At 44.3% G+C, this 18979-nt stretch overlaps 1 protein-coding gene and 1 pseudogene across 5 annotated transcripts in view; both read right to left on the bottom strand.

The window, feature by feature from the left end:
* Positions 1–1310: 1310 nt before the first annotated feature.
* ZHX3 (zinc fingers and homeoboxes 3) overlaps positions 1311–18979 on the bottom strand; it is a 129931-nt gene continuing 112262 nt past the window's right edge. For all 4 annotated transcript variants that reach the window (XM_079783786.1, XM_079783784.1, XM_079783787.1 and 1 more), the window contains exons 3-4: positions 3547–6545; positions 1311–1481 (exon numbers count right to left, since the gene is read on the bottom strand). In XM_079783786.1, the coding sequence (XP_079639912.1) occupies positions 1471–1481; positions 3547–6400 (2865 nt within the window). In that variant the 5' untranslated portion in view covers positions 6401–6545 and the 3' untranslated portion in view covers positions 1311–1470. The remainder of the gene's footprint in view (positions 1482–3546; positions 6546–18979) is intronic.
* LOC307106765 (N-acetylgalactosaminyltransferase 7-like) lies at positions 11662–13827 on the bottom strand (annotated as a pseudogene). Its single transcript has 3 exons — positions 13818–13827; positions 13044–13162; positions 11662–12754 (listed from the first exon to the last, which is right to left on the bottom strand). The product of its transcript is annotated as an N-acetylgalactosaminyltransferase 7-like (transcript).

Below are 18979 nucleotides of genomic sequence, written 5' to 3'. Positions count from 1 at the left end.
GTCTCCTCATGCTGCCCACCCAGCCTGGACCAGGAGGGCTGTGCCCAGGAGGTCCCAGTGCTTTGGGAAGCAGGTGGTGTCCAGGTGAGCGGTGCTGCAGGTGACCCTTCTTTTGCCTGTCGCACTCTGTACCTGCTGCTCTTAAAGCAGCCAGTCCTGGGGAAACAGAGATTTACCATTCAGTACAGCTTTGAAAGCAAGTTTCCCCATGTTTCAAAGGCATCTGTTCCTGTGATTTTTCTCAATAAAAAACACACACGATGTTTAGGCTAATGTAGACAGAGGTCTTATTTCCAAGTTTGCAGATATAAATATAGACCTTTAACACCATAAACCCTGCAAGGACCTGTGCAGTGATGCCCAGCACCCCTGGGCGAGTGCCCAGCACACCAGCCAGGCCCTTGGCATGGGGGCCAGGAGGACTCTGGGTGTTCTGCCAGGACCCCCCACATGCAGGTCATTATGCCGAAGGCCACCCCAGTTCTGATAATCCCATCCGTCCTCACCCTCACCCCGGGAAGGTGTGGGTCTCTCCTCCCAGAGCACAGGGGGCTGTGCAGTGAGAGGACGAGGGCCCTGAACACAGGCGGTGGCCATGCACTATCGCTTTGTCCCCACTGCTGGTTCTGTTTTCAACTTTCCTCTAAGCATGTCTAGATTTTTTTAAAAAAATGCGGGCATATAGTCAGTACAATAGACTTAATAGCAAATGTTTCTTTAGTTGATCTGGTAACTAAAAAGTAACGGTCCATGATTCAAACTTCCATGAACAAAGCAGAATTACTACAACAGCTTAAGAGAGTGGTGATCACATAACCCAGTCGTTTCTTAAATGCAGTAACGGCAGGTTCTGCACCGATTATCCCACCAGGCATGCGAGCCGGCAGGAGATTCTGCTGGTCTCCACCTAAGGTGGCGGAGAGCACTTCAAAGGTGCTGCCTTCCTCGAGGAACACAAAGGGGCCCGGGCTCCAGATGTGGTCTGAGTGTGCGATCACCCTTGCCCGACCTGGAAGGTGAGGGAACATGTGGCCCCAGCGATGTCCAGAGAGCAGACACAGGACATTTTCAGAGATGATGCAAAAGACAATGTACTGCTTTGCTAACAAAGTTTCTATGTAATAGTAAGTGTTTATAATCCGATGTTTCATTAAATGTGTATAGGCGGACTTATGTTAAAAACTGGATTCTGTGTCTATGACTATGAAATCTGAACTACTTTATCCACTGAAAGGCAAAGGACAGGTCCTACATTGTGGAAGAACTGACGGGAACTCTGCTCTCCCTCTTGCTTGGTGATGGCTGGCCGGAGGTGACAGGAGGGATCTGGGCTGTCTGTGAGGTTCCAGAAGCTCTGGGCGCCCAGGGCCAGGTATGGGAATGGATGTGGCAGCAGAGAGTTGGGTGGGGCCCTTCCACGTGGCAGGCGGCATCCCCGACTGGCCAGTCCTTCACAGTAATCGGTTCAATTCAGTCCGTTTCTGAGGAGAAAGCACATGCCTGTCACCTCCATGTCAGCTGCCACGTGTGTAGCCCCAGGGGCGGCATCACTGGCTTTGGGGACTTCTTAATTCCATAAGCAACGCCTTCCTGCCAGCCACCCCCCACTCTGCAGCCTGAGGGAATGTGAAGGCGTGTGGGTAAAGGACGGGCTGCTGGCTAACTCTGGCAAGGGACCACTGCCCAACCCCAGGCCTCGCAGCTGGTGCAACGATGTCTTCTCTAGGCCACAACGTATCCCCGCGGCCCACTCCCCAGGCCGCTGCCTTCTCGGAGCCCTGTCCTAACCCGCCTCATCCTGCCCTCTTCCTTCCGGCTCTCCAGAACACACTGTTCTAATGTAACAGCAGCTGGGTCTAATTTCTGACATGCATTTTACTGATGTCTTCATTTCTAACTTCCAACCCCCAGTCAGAGCCATGGGTTGTTCAGAGAGGTCCGCCGTCCCTGCTGCTTTCAGAGGCAGCCGCCTTGAGGCTGCTGACAAGGCCGGGAGAAGCCAGGGGCAGACAGACAGCCCTTCCTGCACCTGGTACCTGCCTTGGATAGAAGAGGATGATGCCACAGGTGCAGGGTCACCCCCGCCGCTCCTGCTCTGTCCCACCCAAGACACCAGCACTTCACTGTCTGGTGGAGTTAGTAGCTGAGGGGAGCAAATGCTTGCGACTCAAACCCATTCATCCCAATTCCAGGTTAGCTTTCTTTAAAAGTGTGGTGAAATATACATAACAGAAATCCTACCACTTTAAGTGGCATTAAGTATAGTCACACTGTTGTGTAACCACCACCCTATTTCCAGCTGCCCAAGAATATAATTTAGTAAAACTTTAATTTAAAAAAAGGAAAAGAAATAGCTTGTTCTAGTTCCCAGCAATCTATGCTGTTTTGCTGGCGAAGCCAAAGCCCGGTGGGCATTCCCCAGGGCAAGCCCAGTGCAGGAGATGAGGCCAAGGCAACCAGCCCTGTGAAGACAGACCTGTCCCTGGTGCCCATGACGCTCCCTGGGAGGCCCTTGCTCACGGTGAGGGGCCTCTATGAGGAGACAAGTAGCTCAGGGTAAGGAGGGGAGGAGAGGCCTTGGAAAATCAACACCCGATAGTGATAGCCAGTGTGATTTGTCTGTAGCTTCAAGAAACCTGTCTTAGCCATAGCTGGTTTGGCTCTGTGGATAGAGCGCCGGCCTGTGGACTGAAGGGTCCTCGGTTCAATTCCGATCAAGGGTACATGCTGTGTAACTTTAAAAATTACTTAACTTCTCACCTGGCCAGCATGCTCAGTGGTTGAGCATCAACCTATGAACCAGGAAGTCTAGGTTTGATTCCCAGTCAGGGCACATGCCCGGGTTGTGGGCTTGATCCCCAGTAGGGGGTGTGCAGGAAGCAGCCAATCAATGATTCTCTCTCATCATTGATGTTTCCCTCCCTCCCTCTCCCTTACTCTCTGAAATCAATAAAATATATATATTTTAAAAGAAACCTGCCTTAAATAAAATATTCTTGCAGAATTTCCTGTCAAGTACTAATACACGACCCAGCATTTGATTCCATATATGTCTAAGAGGGAATGATTTTCCATTACTTCTACATCAGGAAGAACAATTAAAGAGCAAATTACAGGATTTTCATTATTAAAAAACTTAGACATGTATCTAAGGATAATTAAAGACTTTCTTTTTGTTTACCAATTTGAGTTGAATTTCCTCAAAAGTCCTATTGCTCTCTGCTACCCAGTGGTTTGGGTTCTGCCTGACCCAGGTGACGTACTGACCTATTCTCCTATTGCTAAAAAATGGCTAGAAAAGTTTGGACCCTTGTAGGTTCACTATGTTCCTGCCCCTGCACAAGTTTTTAAGAAACATGAAATGAAATAAACAACTCTCAACCCTTGATCATCTTATGCTCTGACGGTGTCTGCTGCCAGTTACCCCAAAGCAGCCGGGCAGCCTTTGAAATAGCAAATGTTCCCATGCAGTAAATCCAGTGCCCACCCATGGGCGCCCACTCCCCATACCACGGAGGACAGCCATGGCTCCTATGGGCTCCTTACCCAGCTGACGACCAGCCTGGGGACTTGGTATGTCACAGGGCTCTGAGCTGGCCTCAGGGGCACTGGGCTCCCACGACTCACTGTTTTCGGACACCTCTGAATAGGTATCGCCCAGCCCTTTGTGCACTGCTGCAGGGTCGCCAGGGCCCTGGTCCTCGCTGCCTGTGTCTGCCACGGCCCGGGTCTCCTCGCCCATTTTCTCAGCAAACCACTGCTTGACCTGCTGGGAGCTCATCTGGGTCTTATCGCAGAGGCTCTGCAGGTCCTCCTCATACAGCGTCTTGTGTGTCACGTAATAGTCTTGCAGCAGCTCCCGGTTGCCGGGGGCGATGACCAATAGCCCTGGTGGGAAGTTGCCCCGCTTGTAGTCTTCGTACCACTTGAGCTGGCCATTCTTCAGGGCGTACCTGCTGTCTCCAAACCAGCGCACCACCTCTGGCCGTGGCAGGCCTGTCTGGGCCATGATGGAGTCGTAGTCCTGAGTGCTCGGCCACTGCGTCTGCACAAAGAGCTGGCGCAGCAGGTGCCGCTGCTGTGCTGTCTTTTTGCAGCTCACCTTGCCGGGCGGCTGCAGGGCCAGTTTGTTTGACCCGTCGTCTTCAGGGTCACAGGCGCCCAGCCCGGGTAGCTCGCCCTTGCCATTGGCTTCAGTGACCCGCAGGTTCTTCAGGTTGATCTTGATGGGGCTGACTTTGCGTTCAGCCAAGGTGTGGCTGCTGGGCACTTCTGGGGAGCCATTCTCCCCAGGGACCCTCAGGTCACCGGCCGCCTCCTCTGCTCCCCCCTCATCCTCGGCGGCCTCTTCCTCCTCCTGACAGGCACTCCCATCAGCCTTGGTGGTCTCCTCGGTGTTCACCTTTTTCCGTCTCTCAGAAAACCAGCTGTCGATCTCTCTCCGGGTCATTTTGGTTTCAGTCCTCAGGCGGTCCAATTCCTCGTCGAGAGGAAGGGGGTTTTGTGCAAAACTGCTCTCCAGGGCTCGGAGCTGCTCGGGGGCTCGCTCCTTGTATTTGGTTGGTGTGAAGTCAGGGGTCTGGTGCCAGGACTGTCGTTTGGCAGAAGGGTGGGTGGCCAGGGTGGCTGCCGTCGGGATGCAGGTCACTTCAGGGGCCTTGGACACTGGGGAGAAGGGCACCTCTGGCACAGAGTCAATGATGATGGAGCTGGGATCCCCGGGCATCATGACCCGGGAGCCCTTCAGGTTCCGGCAGTGGTACCTCCGGTCACTGAACCATTTCCTCACCTCCCTGGTACTCAGGCCAGTCACTTTGGTCAGATGCTCAACTTCGCTCTGTCCCGGGAACTGGTTCCGACAGAAGCTGCCTTTCAGAGCTGACAGCTGTTCATGAGATTTCTTATTTTTGTAGATGCTGGCATCAAGGAAGGCTTGGGAAGTGATGCTCGGGCACGCTGTGAGCAATGACTGAGCTGCATTGACCACCTTCACTGCTGATGTCGTGTTTGAACACACAGTGTTAATGGGCGCAACAGTTGGCTGCTTGGGGATGGATGTTACTGCTAGAGGGAGAGACGAGCTTGGTGCCTGCAACCCATTGGCCATCAGTGGCTGAGTGACCAGAAGCCCCCCTGCTGCTCCCTCTGGCTGTCCCACAACATGACCTGGGAGGGCAGCCTGGATGAGATGCTGGACGTTGCCAGCATTGGCAACCAGAGGAGTATTCAGAACGGTGATTGTGGGCTGAGGGACAGACTGAATGACTGTATTGAACATCTTTTTCCGGGCATCCTCGATCTCTTCGGGGGACCAACTGATCCCTTGTTTCAGCCGCTGGGCTGTGAACCAGATCTTGAGCTGTTCTTCCGGATACTTGGTAACCACAGTCAAATAGCAGAGCTCAGCTTTGGTTGGGTAGGGAAACTTGTGGAAAGAGTTCTTCAAGAAGCTGTTGGAGTCCATGGCCGCATTGTATGTTGGAATGCTGCTCAAGGGGATCATCACTTTGGGAAGGGATTTGGAGGTGGGCAGTGGCTGGTGGGTGTGGTGCTGGGCATGTGCCGGGGGCTGCTGCTGGAGAGAGAGGAACTGTGCTATACCAGCTGGCAGAACTGGCACTGTCCCCAGCAGGGGCCCATTGGTCGTATGGGGAGGCTTGGCGGAGTTGGTGGGTGCCTGGCTGACTGGAACCGCACCATTGACAAAGGAGTGGTCCCCTTCTTTCGCTTCTGTTTCCCCAGCTGGTGGGTTTGGTAAGGTTTCACCAGCAGGTTGACTGGGGGCGTTTTCCTTGAGCGTATGAATTTTTTTGGCTTCAGCTTTGCCTTTCATTATCTTCATGATTGGAGTTTTGGTGATGATGATCTCGGCTTGTCCATCGGTCCCGTCAGTGCTGGGCTCGCCTGGCGGGTCAGGAGCGCTGGTGCTCTCAGGGACGCTCTGCTCCACGACCACGTGATTGTCTGGCGTGGCCACGTTCCACAGGAAGCTGGCTGCCCCTGGGTGGCACTTGGCGTTGTGCAGAGAAAGCCCCTCAGGAGTGTTTGCCAGAAAACTGCACTCAGTGCATACGAAGGTCGGGTCTTCATTAAAGTCTGTGTGTGCGGAGTTCATGTGCCCCACAAACTGGGTTATGTCCTGGGATCTGAAATCACAGTATTTACAAGAATACAAATAGCCATCCAAAGTGCTCTGATGCCCGTTGGCCAGCGCAGCGCTGTCGGTATTGCTGGAGGCCTGGGCGACCTCGCTGCTGGTGGCAGGCGCTTCTGGGGGCAGGTCCGGCGGGGGTCCTTCGGGCAGAGCCTCGGCGGGCTGGGCCTCTGCACTGGCTTCCTGCAGCACCACGGTCTTCACGGGAATCATGCATGGGGTGGTGGATTTCCGCTTGCTGGCCATGGCGACAACCGCTCCGGGTGATGGCTTGGGGACAGCTTGTCCTGTCAAAGGCCTCACAGTACAAGTTCCAGCTGCTGCATGAGGGCCAGAGAGTTTCCAAAGGCAGCTTTTTCAGTTTGCAGAAAGCAAGTTTTCCCTATTAAACCTGAGAAGGAAGAAAAAAACATGATTAAGATCTCTGAAGCTCTGCCTGTGTGTTTCTCAGATGCTCAGACACACTCCACTGCTTGACTTCTATCACTTCGGCCACTCGGGGGAAGCCAGCAGGAAGTTCAGCAGCAGCTTGGATGTCAACTTGGAGTCAGGAGCCCCCCAAATGCTAACAAAATGGTGCCCTGAAGAATGACCTGGGGATGTTCCCATCCCACTTGATAGACTTCAGACATGTGTTTCTGTTTTGTATTTCCCTCTGCATCCATGCATTAAGTAACTCAGATTCAAAAACAAAAACGACAATGAAATAATCCTCTTTTGAACCTCCAAATTCATTCTGACCACGTCTGAGTGAGAACAAAAGATCCTAGTGTAGTTCTTGTTTAAATGTTTGGGCCAACCAGGGTTTTCTTTTCATAGCCTTCCCACATATGAGAACAAGATGACGCCTCTGCCTCGCCCAAGCCAGGCCAAGGCCAAGTCAGCGGGAGGCGGGTGTTGGAGCCGGGCCTCTCTCCGTGCCCTTGCCCTGCCTGCTGCCCTATCAAACACACTCCAGGCTACAGAAGAGGGATCACCTCACAATTACTGGCTGTACCCCAGACCACTGCCACTCGTGAAGCCAAAGGCCATAGGGTCAGGGGATCCACAGCACAGACCCAGTCTGTGGCCCTGCCAGCTGCACATTCTCTCTCTGGGCGCAGCAATTTAAAGTGTGGCCACACCTTGGGTGCACAAACTACACATGACATTGTATCGTGCTTATTTCATTTTTATTTCTTTCAATGCCTTCCTTAAAAATACAAACTCTTAAATCTTTGATCCATTTGAAATTTATTTCAAAAGCTGGGGTGACTGATTTATTTACATGTAAAATAATTATTATAATAATTTTTTTTTTAAATCCTCCACTGAGGACATGCTTTTATTGATTTTAGAGAGAGAAGAATGGAGAAGGAAAGACAGAGAAACATCGATGTGAGAGTGAAACATCAATTAGTTGCCTGCCTGGGGATTGAACCCACAGCCTGGGTATGTGCCCTGACCTTTTAGTGTACAGAACGAAGCTCCAACTAACTGAGCACACTGGCCAGGGCTATTATAATAATTCTTTCTTGAAATGCCTGAGAAAGCGTTTCTGTGATTCCTATCATTAACGTAATATCACTACAATCATCATTATCTTTCTTTTAGCAAATGATAATGCTTATAATGATTAAAATAATAATAATTTTAATACCAAAATAATGTTATAATCAGTGTTTGTTTGTTTATTTATTTTTTTTCAATTTTTTTATTAAGGTATTATATGTGTACATATCTTACCATTGCCCCCCCACCCCACTCCCATATATGCCCTCACCCCCCAGAGTTTTGCGTCCATTGGTTATGCTTATATGCATGCATACAAGTCCTTCGGTTGATCTCTTATCTTCCCTACCTCTCCCTAACCTTCCTGCTGTAATTTGACAGACTGTTTGATGCTTTACTGCCTCTGTATCTATCATTTTTTCAACAGTTTATAATGTTCTTTATTATCCATAAATGAGTGAGATCATGTGGTATTTTTCTTTCATTTCTATATATTATTGACAAACATTTTCAATCATTTGCTTTATAATTCCAAATCAGGAAACTAAGAACAACACAGTTATGTTTCCAATGAGCAAATCATATTTTGAGGTAAATAACTGAAGACATCAAATAGAATATTTGAAAGCACAAGTGATGTAATAAAAAACAGATAAATTTTTAGGCCTTCAAGGTCAGCACCAAGAAAGAGAAAAAGACAACTTGCAAAATCAGAGAATATATTTGCAAATCATGTATCTGATAAGGGGCTTGTATCCAGAATAAAGAACTCTTACAACTCAACAATAAAAAACAAAATACCCAATTAAAAAATAGGTAAAGGATTTGAAAAGACATTTCTCTAAAAAATATATACAAATGGCCAGTAAATACATTAAAAAGTGCTCAACAGTGACGGCTGGTGGAGCTCGGAGCTCCATGGCCATCCAGGCAGCATTGGCAGCAGCCCAGATCTAGAGGCTGCTGTTGGGGGTGGTCCCCAGGAAGGGCCGCAGTTGTTTAAAAAGAAAGTGTTCAGCATCATTAGTCATTAGGAAAATGTAAATCAATATCACAATGAGATATCACTTCATACCCTTAGGATGGCCACTACAAAAAACAACAACACAAATCCTATCTAATAAAGAGGGGATATGCTAATTGACCCTCACACCATCGCAAAAATGGTGGCGCTCACAGCCAATAAGGAGGGAATATGCTAATTGACTGCCCCGCCCTCAAAGATGGCGGTACCCACAGCCACAAGATGGCGGCACCCAGTCCCCTCAGCCCCACTGGGGCAGCAGGCGTGCGGCAAGGCCGGGCCCGCCCTGCATGCCTGCCTCCAGAGTCCCCCAGTCCCCTCAGCCCCCCAGCAGCCCAGGGCCGGCCCAAGGCGCAGGCAAGCCTCGGATTGTGGCTGCCCAGCCAACCAGGGCCACAGGAGGCTCAGGTGACAAGGGCCGGCTGAGGCTTGCACTGCTGGCAGTGGCAGCAGCAGAGGTGTGATGGGGCGTCACCTTCCCCTGATCGCCGGGTCGCCTCCCACCCCTGAGGGCTCCCAGACTGACAGGGGGCAGGCCGGACTGAGGGACCACCCCTCCAGTGCATGAATTTTCATGCACCGGGCCTCTAGTAAGTAAATAACAGAAAATATCAAGAGTTGTTGAGGATATAGAGAAATTGGAACCCTTGTCATTGTTGGTGGAAATGTAACATTGTATAGCTTCTATGGAAAACAGTATGGCCTTTGCACTCTGTTGATTAGTTCCTTTGATGCAAAGTTTTTAAGTTTGATTTAGTCCCACTTGTTTATTTTTGTGGGGGTTTTTTGTTGTTGTTAAATCCAATAAATCATTGGCAAACCAATGTCATGAAGCTTTTGCCCTGTTTTTTTTTTGTTGTTGTTCTCTTAGCAGTTTTATAGTTTCAAGTCTTATGTTTAGGTCAGTGATTTTCAAATGGTGTACCATGGCACACTGGTGTGCAGTACTTGACTATTTAGTCAGGGGCACTGATCTCTTTTCTTAGATTGTCAAATAAAAAAAAATGCCAACACAACAATAGTCAACTGGTGTGAATGAATCAATATTATACCTATTTTTTGTGAGGCAAAACATGTATTTTCTGTTAGTGCCACATAATTTTAGTAATTAGTTTACATGTGCCATGAGATAAAAAAGGTTGAAAATCACTGGTTTAGGTCTTTGAGTTAATTTTTGTATATGGTGTAAGGTAACGGTCCAACCTCATTCTTTTGCATGTGGATATCCAGTTTTCCAGCACCATTTATTAAAACTACTGTCCTTTCTCCTTTGTGTAGCCTTGGCAACCTTGTTGAAGATCATTTGACTATATATGAAAGAGTTCATTGGACTCAATTCTGTTTCATTGGTCTATGGATATCTTTATACCAGTGTCATACAGTTTTTTAAAAAAAGTATTTTTATTGATTTCAGAGAAGAAGGGAGTGGGAGAGAAATATCAATGATGAGAGAGAATCATTGACTGGCTGCCACTGGGAATCAAGCCCGCAATCAGGGCATGTGCCCTGACTGGGAATTGAACCATGACCTCCTGGTTCCTACGGTGACACTCAACCAATGAGCCACACCGGCCAGGTGTGTATCATACAATTTTGATCACTGTACCTTTGTAATACAGGGTTGGCAAAAGTAGGTTTACAGTTGTGAGTAAGGAAACAGTTTATTCTTATATTATTTATTGTATTATTTTCCATAAGAACAACTGCAAACCCACTTTTACCCACCTCTGTATATTTTGAAATCAGGATGTGTGAGGTCCCCAGCTTTAATTTTCTTTCTGAAGATTTTCTTCTTTTCTTTTCAGGGTCCTTTGAGATTCCACATGAATTTTAGGATTTTTTTTTTTCTAGTTCTGCAAAAAGAAATGCCAATGGGATTTTGATAGGGATTGCTTTGAATCTGTAGATAGCTTTGGATAATATGGACATGTTAACAATATTTAGTTTTCCAATTCATGAACATGAGATGTCTATTTATTTGTGTCTTCTTTAAATTTTCAGCATTGTTTTGTAGTTTTTTTCATACAAGTCTTGACTCCTTGATTAAATTTATCCTTAAGTATTTTGTTCTTTTTGATGCTATTGTAAATGAGATTGTTTTCCTTTTTGGATTTTTCACTATTAACATGTAGGAAAAAAATTATTTTTGTGTGTTGATTTGTGTCCTGCAACGTTGTTGAATTCTTTTTTCTTACAGTTTTTTTGTTTTGTTTTGTTTTTGGTGTGGAATTTTTAGGGTCTTCTACATATATGATCAGTTCATCTGTGAACAGAAATAATTTTCTTTCTTTTTTATAGTTGATTTATTTTGCAACTATATAGGCATATAAATGTACTAGAGGCCCAATGCATGAAATTCCTGCAAGGGGCTCGGCCCTCGCAGCCGCAGTGGCTGCCTTGGCCCTCACAGCCCCAGCTTCTGGAAGGATGTCCGGAAGGTCATTCGGCTGTCTAGTCTAATTAGCATATTATGCTTTTATTATTATAGATTCCTTTTTAAACATCTCTGAAGATGAGTGAAAGTTAAAATGGTTGATCATAGATCAGCAGCAAAATGCCAACTGACATTTCAAATTATAAATAAAATTCTGTTTAGGATATTTAACGGATTCTCCAAATATAAGAATTAAGCTGAAAGGAAACAAATTTGTAGGCTTTTCTTTTAAACAAATATAGATATTCTTCCTTTGATTCTTTAAGCTTTAATTAAAAACATTTCCCTTTGGCAGGAGTTTTCAATTCCTTTCATTGTCATGGTATTGTGATTATAGGATCAAAAATGCTTAATTTTCTTGCCATTCCCCCCTCATATTATTCCCCACCCCTACTCAACATATAATTTTAATATTTTCAACAATAAAAGACTATTTAGAAATTAAAATCTAATTGACCATTTGCAATAATTGTTTTTTCTATACTGTCTTGATAAATGTTTAAATCCAAACAAGTTTTCTTCACAGTAGGCTGATAATCACCAAGTTATATGTGAAAATCTGGTTACTCTGACCTTTTTTTCAAGTGTTTAAAAAACACACCAAACTGCCTGTTAGACCCCTGAGTGAAATCCCAAAGAAGACAATGATGCTTTTAACTCTGTTCTAAACAGAGCTAAGTGCACACATTACCAACATCACTTAAAACAAAACAAAGAAGATGTAAACATCTACAAAGGTTAAGGTAAAAGCAGTTTGGTTTGTAAACAGTAACTGCAGATAACAATGTTATTGTAAAGTCACAGTTTATCAACGTCCTTCAAACTGATCAGGAGGTGCTGGGCGTGGAGCCGAACAGAATCAATAGCTACAGCAGTTTTCAGGCGGTTTTCAATCCTGTGGAAATGCATGTGTCAGTAGGCAGGTTATTGGTTTCTTTTATTCTTTCTAAGCATTCTGGATGTTATTCATTTCCCACTTCTGAGTCATTTGACTGGAGGCACAATTGGAGAGGAACAGGATGGAAGATGTCAGAGCGGTCTAAGCACTTTCCTGAAAGGTTGGGAGTGAATCTGTGCAGGTCCTGGAGTTCTGCCATTCCTTAAACTCCTTTAGATTACAGTGTGTAACCATAATTTTTGACCCTTTAGGCCCCTCTGTCAAATACTAGTCATACTGCACGAGCTGATTAGCTTTGCTGATTTGGAGAAGCTGGTTCCCTCCTCTCCAGTGGCAGGGTCCTAGTTCAACAAGGCCTCCATTTGTTTTTCCCATGCTAGCTAACGCAGTCAACAGTTTCCAAGCCTCTGATTTTTCTCAGTCAACATGTTTGGGTGGCAAAGGGTAGTGTGAGGTGATATCATAAGCAATTTCTCCCATGAACCATTTAAAACTTATGCAGTTGTGATCTTCTTGAAAATTTTTCAGCTCAGAGACATTTCCATATGCTAACACCTTTTGATTCAGGATGACTAGCACAGAAGTAGTCTTTATACTCATTCCACCAAACCTCTACAACTCTAACGTAATTCTTCAGAGTTGCAGAAGACCTAACGTAAGTGAGCAGAGGATTCCTTGCCAGCCCTCAAGATGGTAGATATGTCCCACATAAGAACAAGGGACAAATAGTAATTTGCCACCACACTGCCATATTTTGTATGAGATCTCAAAGTTTTCTCTCCTCAAATATGGGGGCCTGAGTCATAAAGATATGGTTCAGTTTTTGTCTCATTCTCTTCTCTTCAAGGGTCAGAGGCACTTATTTCCAGAGCATACTCCAATCCCATGCTCCTAGGGCACACCCAGCTTCATCATCACCCCTTGGAGTATAATTTCATGTGTTACCATTTATGATATCTGTAATCGGCACAGTATAAAAGGTTCTGTCCTTAGAAATGGGATCTGCAAGTGGTGCATAACAGTTAACTAGGTACATTAAAACCTGTCCAAGTTTAGCCTTCTGGGGACCAATACTTTGTGCTTGATTTAAACCTTCTCTTCTCTCATTTCAAAATATCTTTAATAGGCCATTCCACAGCTTAACATAGTCATTGAGTTTTTCTTTAAAAAATTTTCTTTTTAAATTTTTATTGATTTTTAAAGAGAGGAATGGAGAGGGAGAAAAACAGCAATGTAATCCCTGGCTGGTATTTCTCAGTGATTAGAGCATCGGCCCACACACTGAGGGGTCGCGGGTTTGATTCCCAGTCAAGGGCACATACCTGCGTTGCAGGTTCAATCCCCAGGCCCCATCTGGGCACATGTGGGAGGCAACCAATTGATGTGTCTTTCTCACATCAATGTTTCTCTCTCTCTCTTTCTCTTCCTCCCTTCGACTCTCTCTAAAAAATTAATGGAGGGAATATCCTAGGGTGAGGATTAACAAGAAAACAAAACAAAACAGGAAGAAAAAAAAAAGAAACACTGACCAGCCACCTCCTGCACACCCCCTACCGGGGATTGAGCCCACAATCCAGGCATGTGCCCTGAGGGGGAATCTAACCTGCAACTCCCACAACCCAGGGCATGTGCCCTGAGGGGGAATCTAACCTGCAACTCCCATGACCAACTGAGCCACACGAGCCAGGGCCAACTAGTTCTTTTAAGTGTTTTGTTTTGTTTGTTATTGCTTAAATAATTAATTAACACAATTTCTGTTAAATATTTCCTCAAAGACGTTTTAATTACACTGTGGACTGTTCTCTTGAGGGCTGACCATCCTTCATTATGGAAGACAATGACAACACTGGAAGTGAGCAGGTTTCCATCATAATGCCAATACTTGCATCCTCATCCTGCTCAGCAGGCTAGGGTCATCCAGCCATGGGGATATGAAAGATCAGAGGACCACTACCCCCAGGAAGCTTCCCACCACCAGCAAACTGCATAAGCTGAACCCAATCTTCAACCTCAACTTCCTCCAGCAGCTAGAGACACACAAAGCCAGTGTAGCTACCACCACAGTTCTCTTCTCTTTCCTTTTCCTCAACAATTGCTCTCCTAAGACTTCCAGTAGTATGTTGAACAGAAGTGGTGAAAATAGGCATCCTTGCCTTGTCTTGTTCCTGGTCATAGAGGAAAAGCTTTCAGTTTTTCACAATTAGCTGTGGGTTTTTCCTATATGGCCTTCATTATCCTCTATAATAAAAGGGTAATATGTAAATTGACCCTAACAGTGGGACAACTGGTTGCTATGATGCGCACTGACCACCAGGGGGCAGACGCTCAATGCAGGAGCTGCCCCCTGGTGGTCAGTGCGCTCCCACAGGGGGAGCTCCACTCAGCCACAAGTGCGCTGACAGCTGTGAGCACAGCGGTGGTGGCGGGAGCCTCTCCTGCCTCCTCGGCAGCGCTAAGGATGTCCAACTACAGCTTAGGCCCACTCCCCCCGGGGAGCAGGTCTAAGTTGTCAGTCGAACATCTCCCAAGGGTTCCTGGGCTGCCAGAGGGATGTATGACTGCCAGCTTAGGCCCAACACCCCAGGGAGCAGGCCTAAGCCGGCAGGTGGACATCCCTCAAGGGGTCGTGGACTGCGAGAGGGCTCAGGCTGGGCTGCAGGACCCCCCGAGTGCACGAATTTTTGTGCACCGGGCCTCTAGTATTGAGATAATAACTTATATTCCTAGTTTGTTGAGTGCTCTCATCATGAAAGGATGTTTAATTTTATCAAGTGCTCTTTCTGCATCAATTGAGATAATCATATGGTTTTTGTCCTTCATTCTGCTAATCTGCTGTTTTATATTACATTGATTGATTTTCATTTGTTGAATCGTCCTTGCATTCCAGAGATAATTTCACTTGGTCATGATATATAACCCTTTTAATGTGTTGTTGAATTCGATTTGCTAGTATTTTGTTGAGCATTTTTTGTATCAATATTCATGAGGAATATTTGGTCTATAGATTTCTTTTCTTATAGTATCTTTGTCTCATTTTGGTATTAGGGTAATGCTGACCTCATAAAATAAATTTGAAAGTGTTCTTATTTTATTGCTTAAGAATAAGCAATAAGAAATTTCCAGTGAAGCCATCAGGTCCTGAGTTTTTCTTTGTTGGGAGGATTTTTTATATTGATTCAATCTCCTTACTAGTTACATGTCTGGCCAGATTTTTATTTCTTCATGATTCAGTCGTGGTAGGTTGTATGTTTCCAGGAATTTATCCATTTCTTCTAGGTTATCCAATTTGTTGATGTATAACTGCTCATAATATTCTAATCCTTTTTATTTTTGTGGTATTAATTGTACTGTTGCCTCTTTCTTTTCTAACTATAGGCCCGATGCACGAAATTCATGCAAGGGCTTGGCCCTTGCAGCCGTGATGGCTTGCCTTGGTTCTCGCAGCCACGGCAGCTGCCTTGGCCCTTGCAGTCCCAGCTTCATCTGTAAGGTCGTCTGGAAGGACGTCCGGAAGGTAGTTCGGCTGTCTGGTCTAATTAGCATATTAAGCTTTTATTATTATAGATTTTTATTAGTGGATCTTCTCTCTTTTTTATTAGTCTGGCTAAGGGTTTGTAAATTTCATTGATCTTTTTTAAAAAAACTTCTTTACTTTTTCTATTGTTTTCTTATTCTCTATTTTGTTTTTTATTTTACTTTTCAATTACAGTTTACATTCAATATTGTTTTATATTAGTTTCAGGTATACAGTACAGTGGTTAGAAAATCACATACTTTACAAAGTGTTCCCCCTGATATTTCCAGTACTCACCTGGCATCATACATAGTTATTACAATATTATTGACTATACTAGAGGCCCGGTGCACGAAATTCGTGCACGGAGGTGAGGGGTCCCTCAGCCTGGCCTGCACCCTCTCCAATCCGGGACCCCTCGGGGAATGTCTGACTGCAGTTGGCCATCCCTCTTGCAATCGGGGACTGCTGGCTACTAACCGCTCACCTGCCTGCCTGCCTGATCTCTCCTAACCACTCTGCCTGCCAGCCTGATCGCCCCCTAACTGCCCTCCCCTGCCGTTCTGGTTGCCCCTAACTGCCTCTGCCTCAGCCCCCGCCACCTTGGCTTTGTCTGGTCTGGTCTAATTAGCATATTACCCTTTTATTAGTATAGATTCCCTATGCTGTACTTTACATCCTCATAACTATTTTGCATCTATTTTATTTTTTGCTCTGATCTTTATTATTTCCTTCTTCTGCTAACTTGGGCTTTAGTTTTTTTCTTCTTTTCCTAGTTCCTTGAGGTATAAAGCTAGGTTTCTTATTTGAGATATATTTTCTTTTTAAAATGTAGACATTTACTGCTATAAAATGTCCTTACTACTGCTTTTGCTGTACCCATAAGTTTTGGAATGTTGTGGGGTTTTTTTTTTTTTTCTTTTCAAGATGTTTTCTGATTTCTCCTTGGCTCACTGTTGTTCAAGAATGTATTGTTTTATTTCCACATATTTGAGAATTTTCCAGTTTTCCTTTTGCTATTAATTTCTAGTTTTGTTCAACTGTGGTTGGAAAAGATCCTTGGTATGATTTCAATTTGTTAAGACTTGTTTTGTGTCCTACCATGTGATCTGTCTTAGAGAATGTTCCATTAGCACTTGAGGAAAATATGTATATTATGCTATTGAGTGGAATGGTCTGTATATGTCTATAAGGCCCAATTGTTCATTGGTGGTGTTAAGTCTAAATTCTCATTCTTGAAAAAAATTAGCAAATGAAGGGAATACAACATCCTTAGATAAAGACTCTCTATCAGAAATCATAGCAAACATTGTACCTAATAGTGACACATTCAAGTCAGGAAGAAGATAAGGATTCCCACTATCATTATTTAACATTATAGTGGGATCCTAAACAGTAAAACATGACACGAAAAAGAAATATGAGGAGTAGACATAAAAAAAAGGTGAGATAAACCAGTGTTATTTGCAAATGAGGAGATTATCTCCTAAAAACTTATTATAATAAAAGAACTGAGTAAGATAATGAGGTACATTTGCAATATACATTAAATTTCTCTTATGCCAAAAAATAATCAATTACAGAAGGAAATGGGGTTGTGGGGAGCATTCATATTAACAACCAAATCTGGAAAAGATCTCAAAGTAAACCTTTTAAGACATATGTAAAATCTATAGGACAATAACTATAAAACTTCAATAAGAACAAAAAGACCTAAATAAATGGAGAGTCATAGCATATTCCTAGAGGTAAAATTCAGAATTATATGAATGTCAGTTCTCTCTAGATTAACCTCTAAATTCAGTACAATTATAATCACAATAAAAATGCCATCAAGTTGTAAGATTTTAATGGTAAAATCTAGGTGATGAGTAGATGGATGTTCACTATAAAATTTTTTCAATGTCTCTGTATTTTTTTTTTACTTTATGCCTTCTATATTGTTTGAATAAATAAAATTAACAGTGCAAATTAGGTGGCCAGCAAATGAAATGGTTGTGATTGCTCATTTAGAGTTGGGAGGTTTCAGTGTGACATGAACCAAAGAGGTAGGAGAGGGGTCCTGATATACCCATAGAAGCCAAGGCTTTGTCGAAATGTAGGCCCTGATTGGTATCACTATCATATCATTTACTTGGCAACTTTGTCTTGAAGTAATTCAACTGGAACAATAAATAATAACCAGGGAGGTGGAGGGAATATGACCACTCACTGTTTTCAAATACAATCAAATATGTATGCAAGGGGTTTTGTATCCACACATTCAACCAACTGGGGATCAAAAATATTTTTTTAAAGTTACATTGTTCACCTATATGCAAAAAACTACAGGACACTGAAAAAAGAGATTGAGGAAGATATAAACAGATAGAAGAACATACTGTGTTCATGGATTGGTAGAATCAACATCATCAAAATGTCCATACTATCCAAAGCAATCTATAGATTCAATGCAATCCCCATTAAAATACCAATGGCATATTTCACAGACCTAGAACAAACTCTCCAAAAATTCATCTGGAATAAAAAAAGACCCCGAATAGCTGCAGCAATCCTGAGAAAGAAGAACAAAGTAGGTGGGATCTCAATACCAGATTTCAAGCTGTAGTACAAAGCCACTGTTCTCGAAACAGCCTGGTACTGGCACCAGAACAGACATATAGATCAATGGAATAGAACAGAGAACCCAGAAATCGACCCAAAGCACTATGCCCAATTAATATTCGACAAAGGAGGCATGAACATACAATGGAATCAGGACAGTCTCTTCAATAAATGGTGTTGGAAAAATTGGATAGACACATGCAAAAAAATGAAACTAGACCACCAACTTACACCATACACAAAAATAAACTCAAAATGGATAAAGGACTTAAACATAAGACGGGAAACCATAAAAATACTAGAGGAATCCACAGGCAGCAAAATCTCAGACATATGCTGAAGGAACTTCTTCACTGATACTGCTCCTAGGGCAATGGAAAATAAAGAGAAAATAAACAAATGGGACTACATCAAAATAAAAAGCTTTGCACAGCAAAAGAAACCATCAACAAAACAACAAGAAAGACCACTACATGGGAAAGCATATTTGCCAATGTTATCACTGATAAGGGTTTACTCTCCAACATTTACAGGGAACTCATACAACTCAACAAAAGGAAGATAAACAATCCAATCAAGAAATGGGCAACGGACCTAAATAGAAACTTTTCAAAAGAAGATAGAAGAAAAGGCCAAGAGACATATGAAAACATGCTCAAAGTCACTAATTATCCAAGAGATGCAAATCAAAACGACAATGTGGTACCATCTCACACCTGTAAGAATGGCTATCATCAACAAATCAATAAACGACAAATGTTGGCGAGGATGCGGAGAAAAAGGAATACTCGTGCACTGCTGGTGGGAATGCAAATGGGTACAGCCACTGTGGAGAACAGTATGGAGTTTCCTCAAAAAAC

This window comes from Cnephaeus nilssonii, assembly GCF_951640355.1.
Source record: "Cnephaeus nilssonii genome assembly, chromosome: 11".
NCBI lineage: Eukaryota > Metazoa > Chordata > Mammalia > Chiroptera > Vespertilionidae > Cnephaeus > Cnephaeus nilssonii.
The sequence above is the reverse complement of the archived record's forward strand: the minus strand, read 5'-3'. Positions and strand labels throughout refer to the sequence as shown.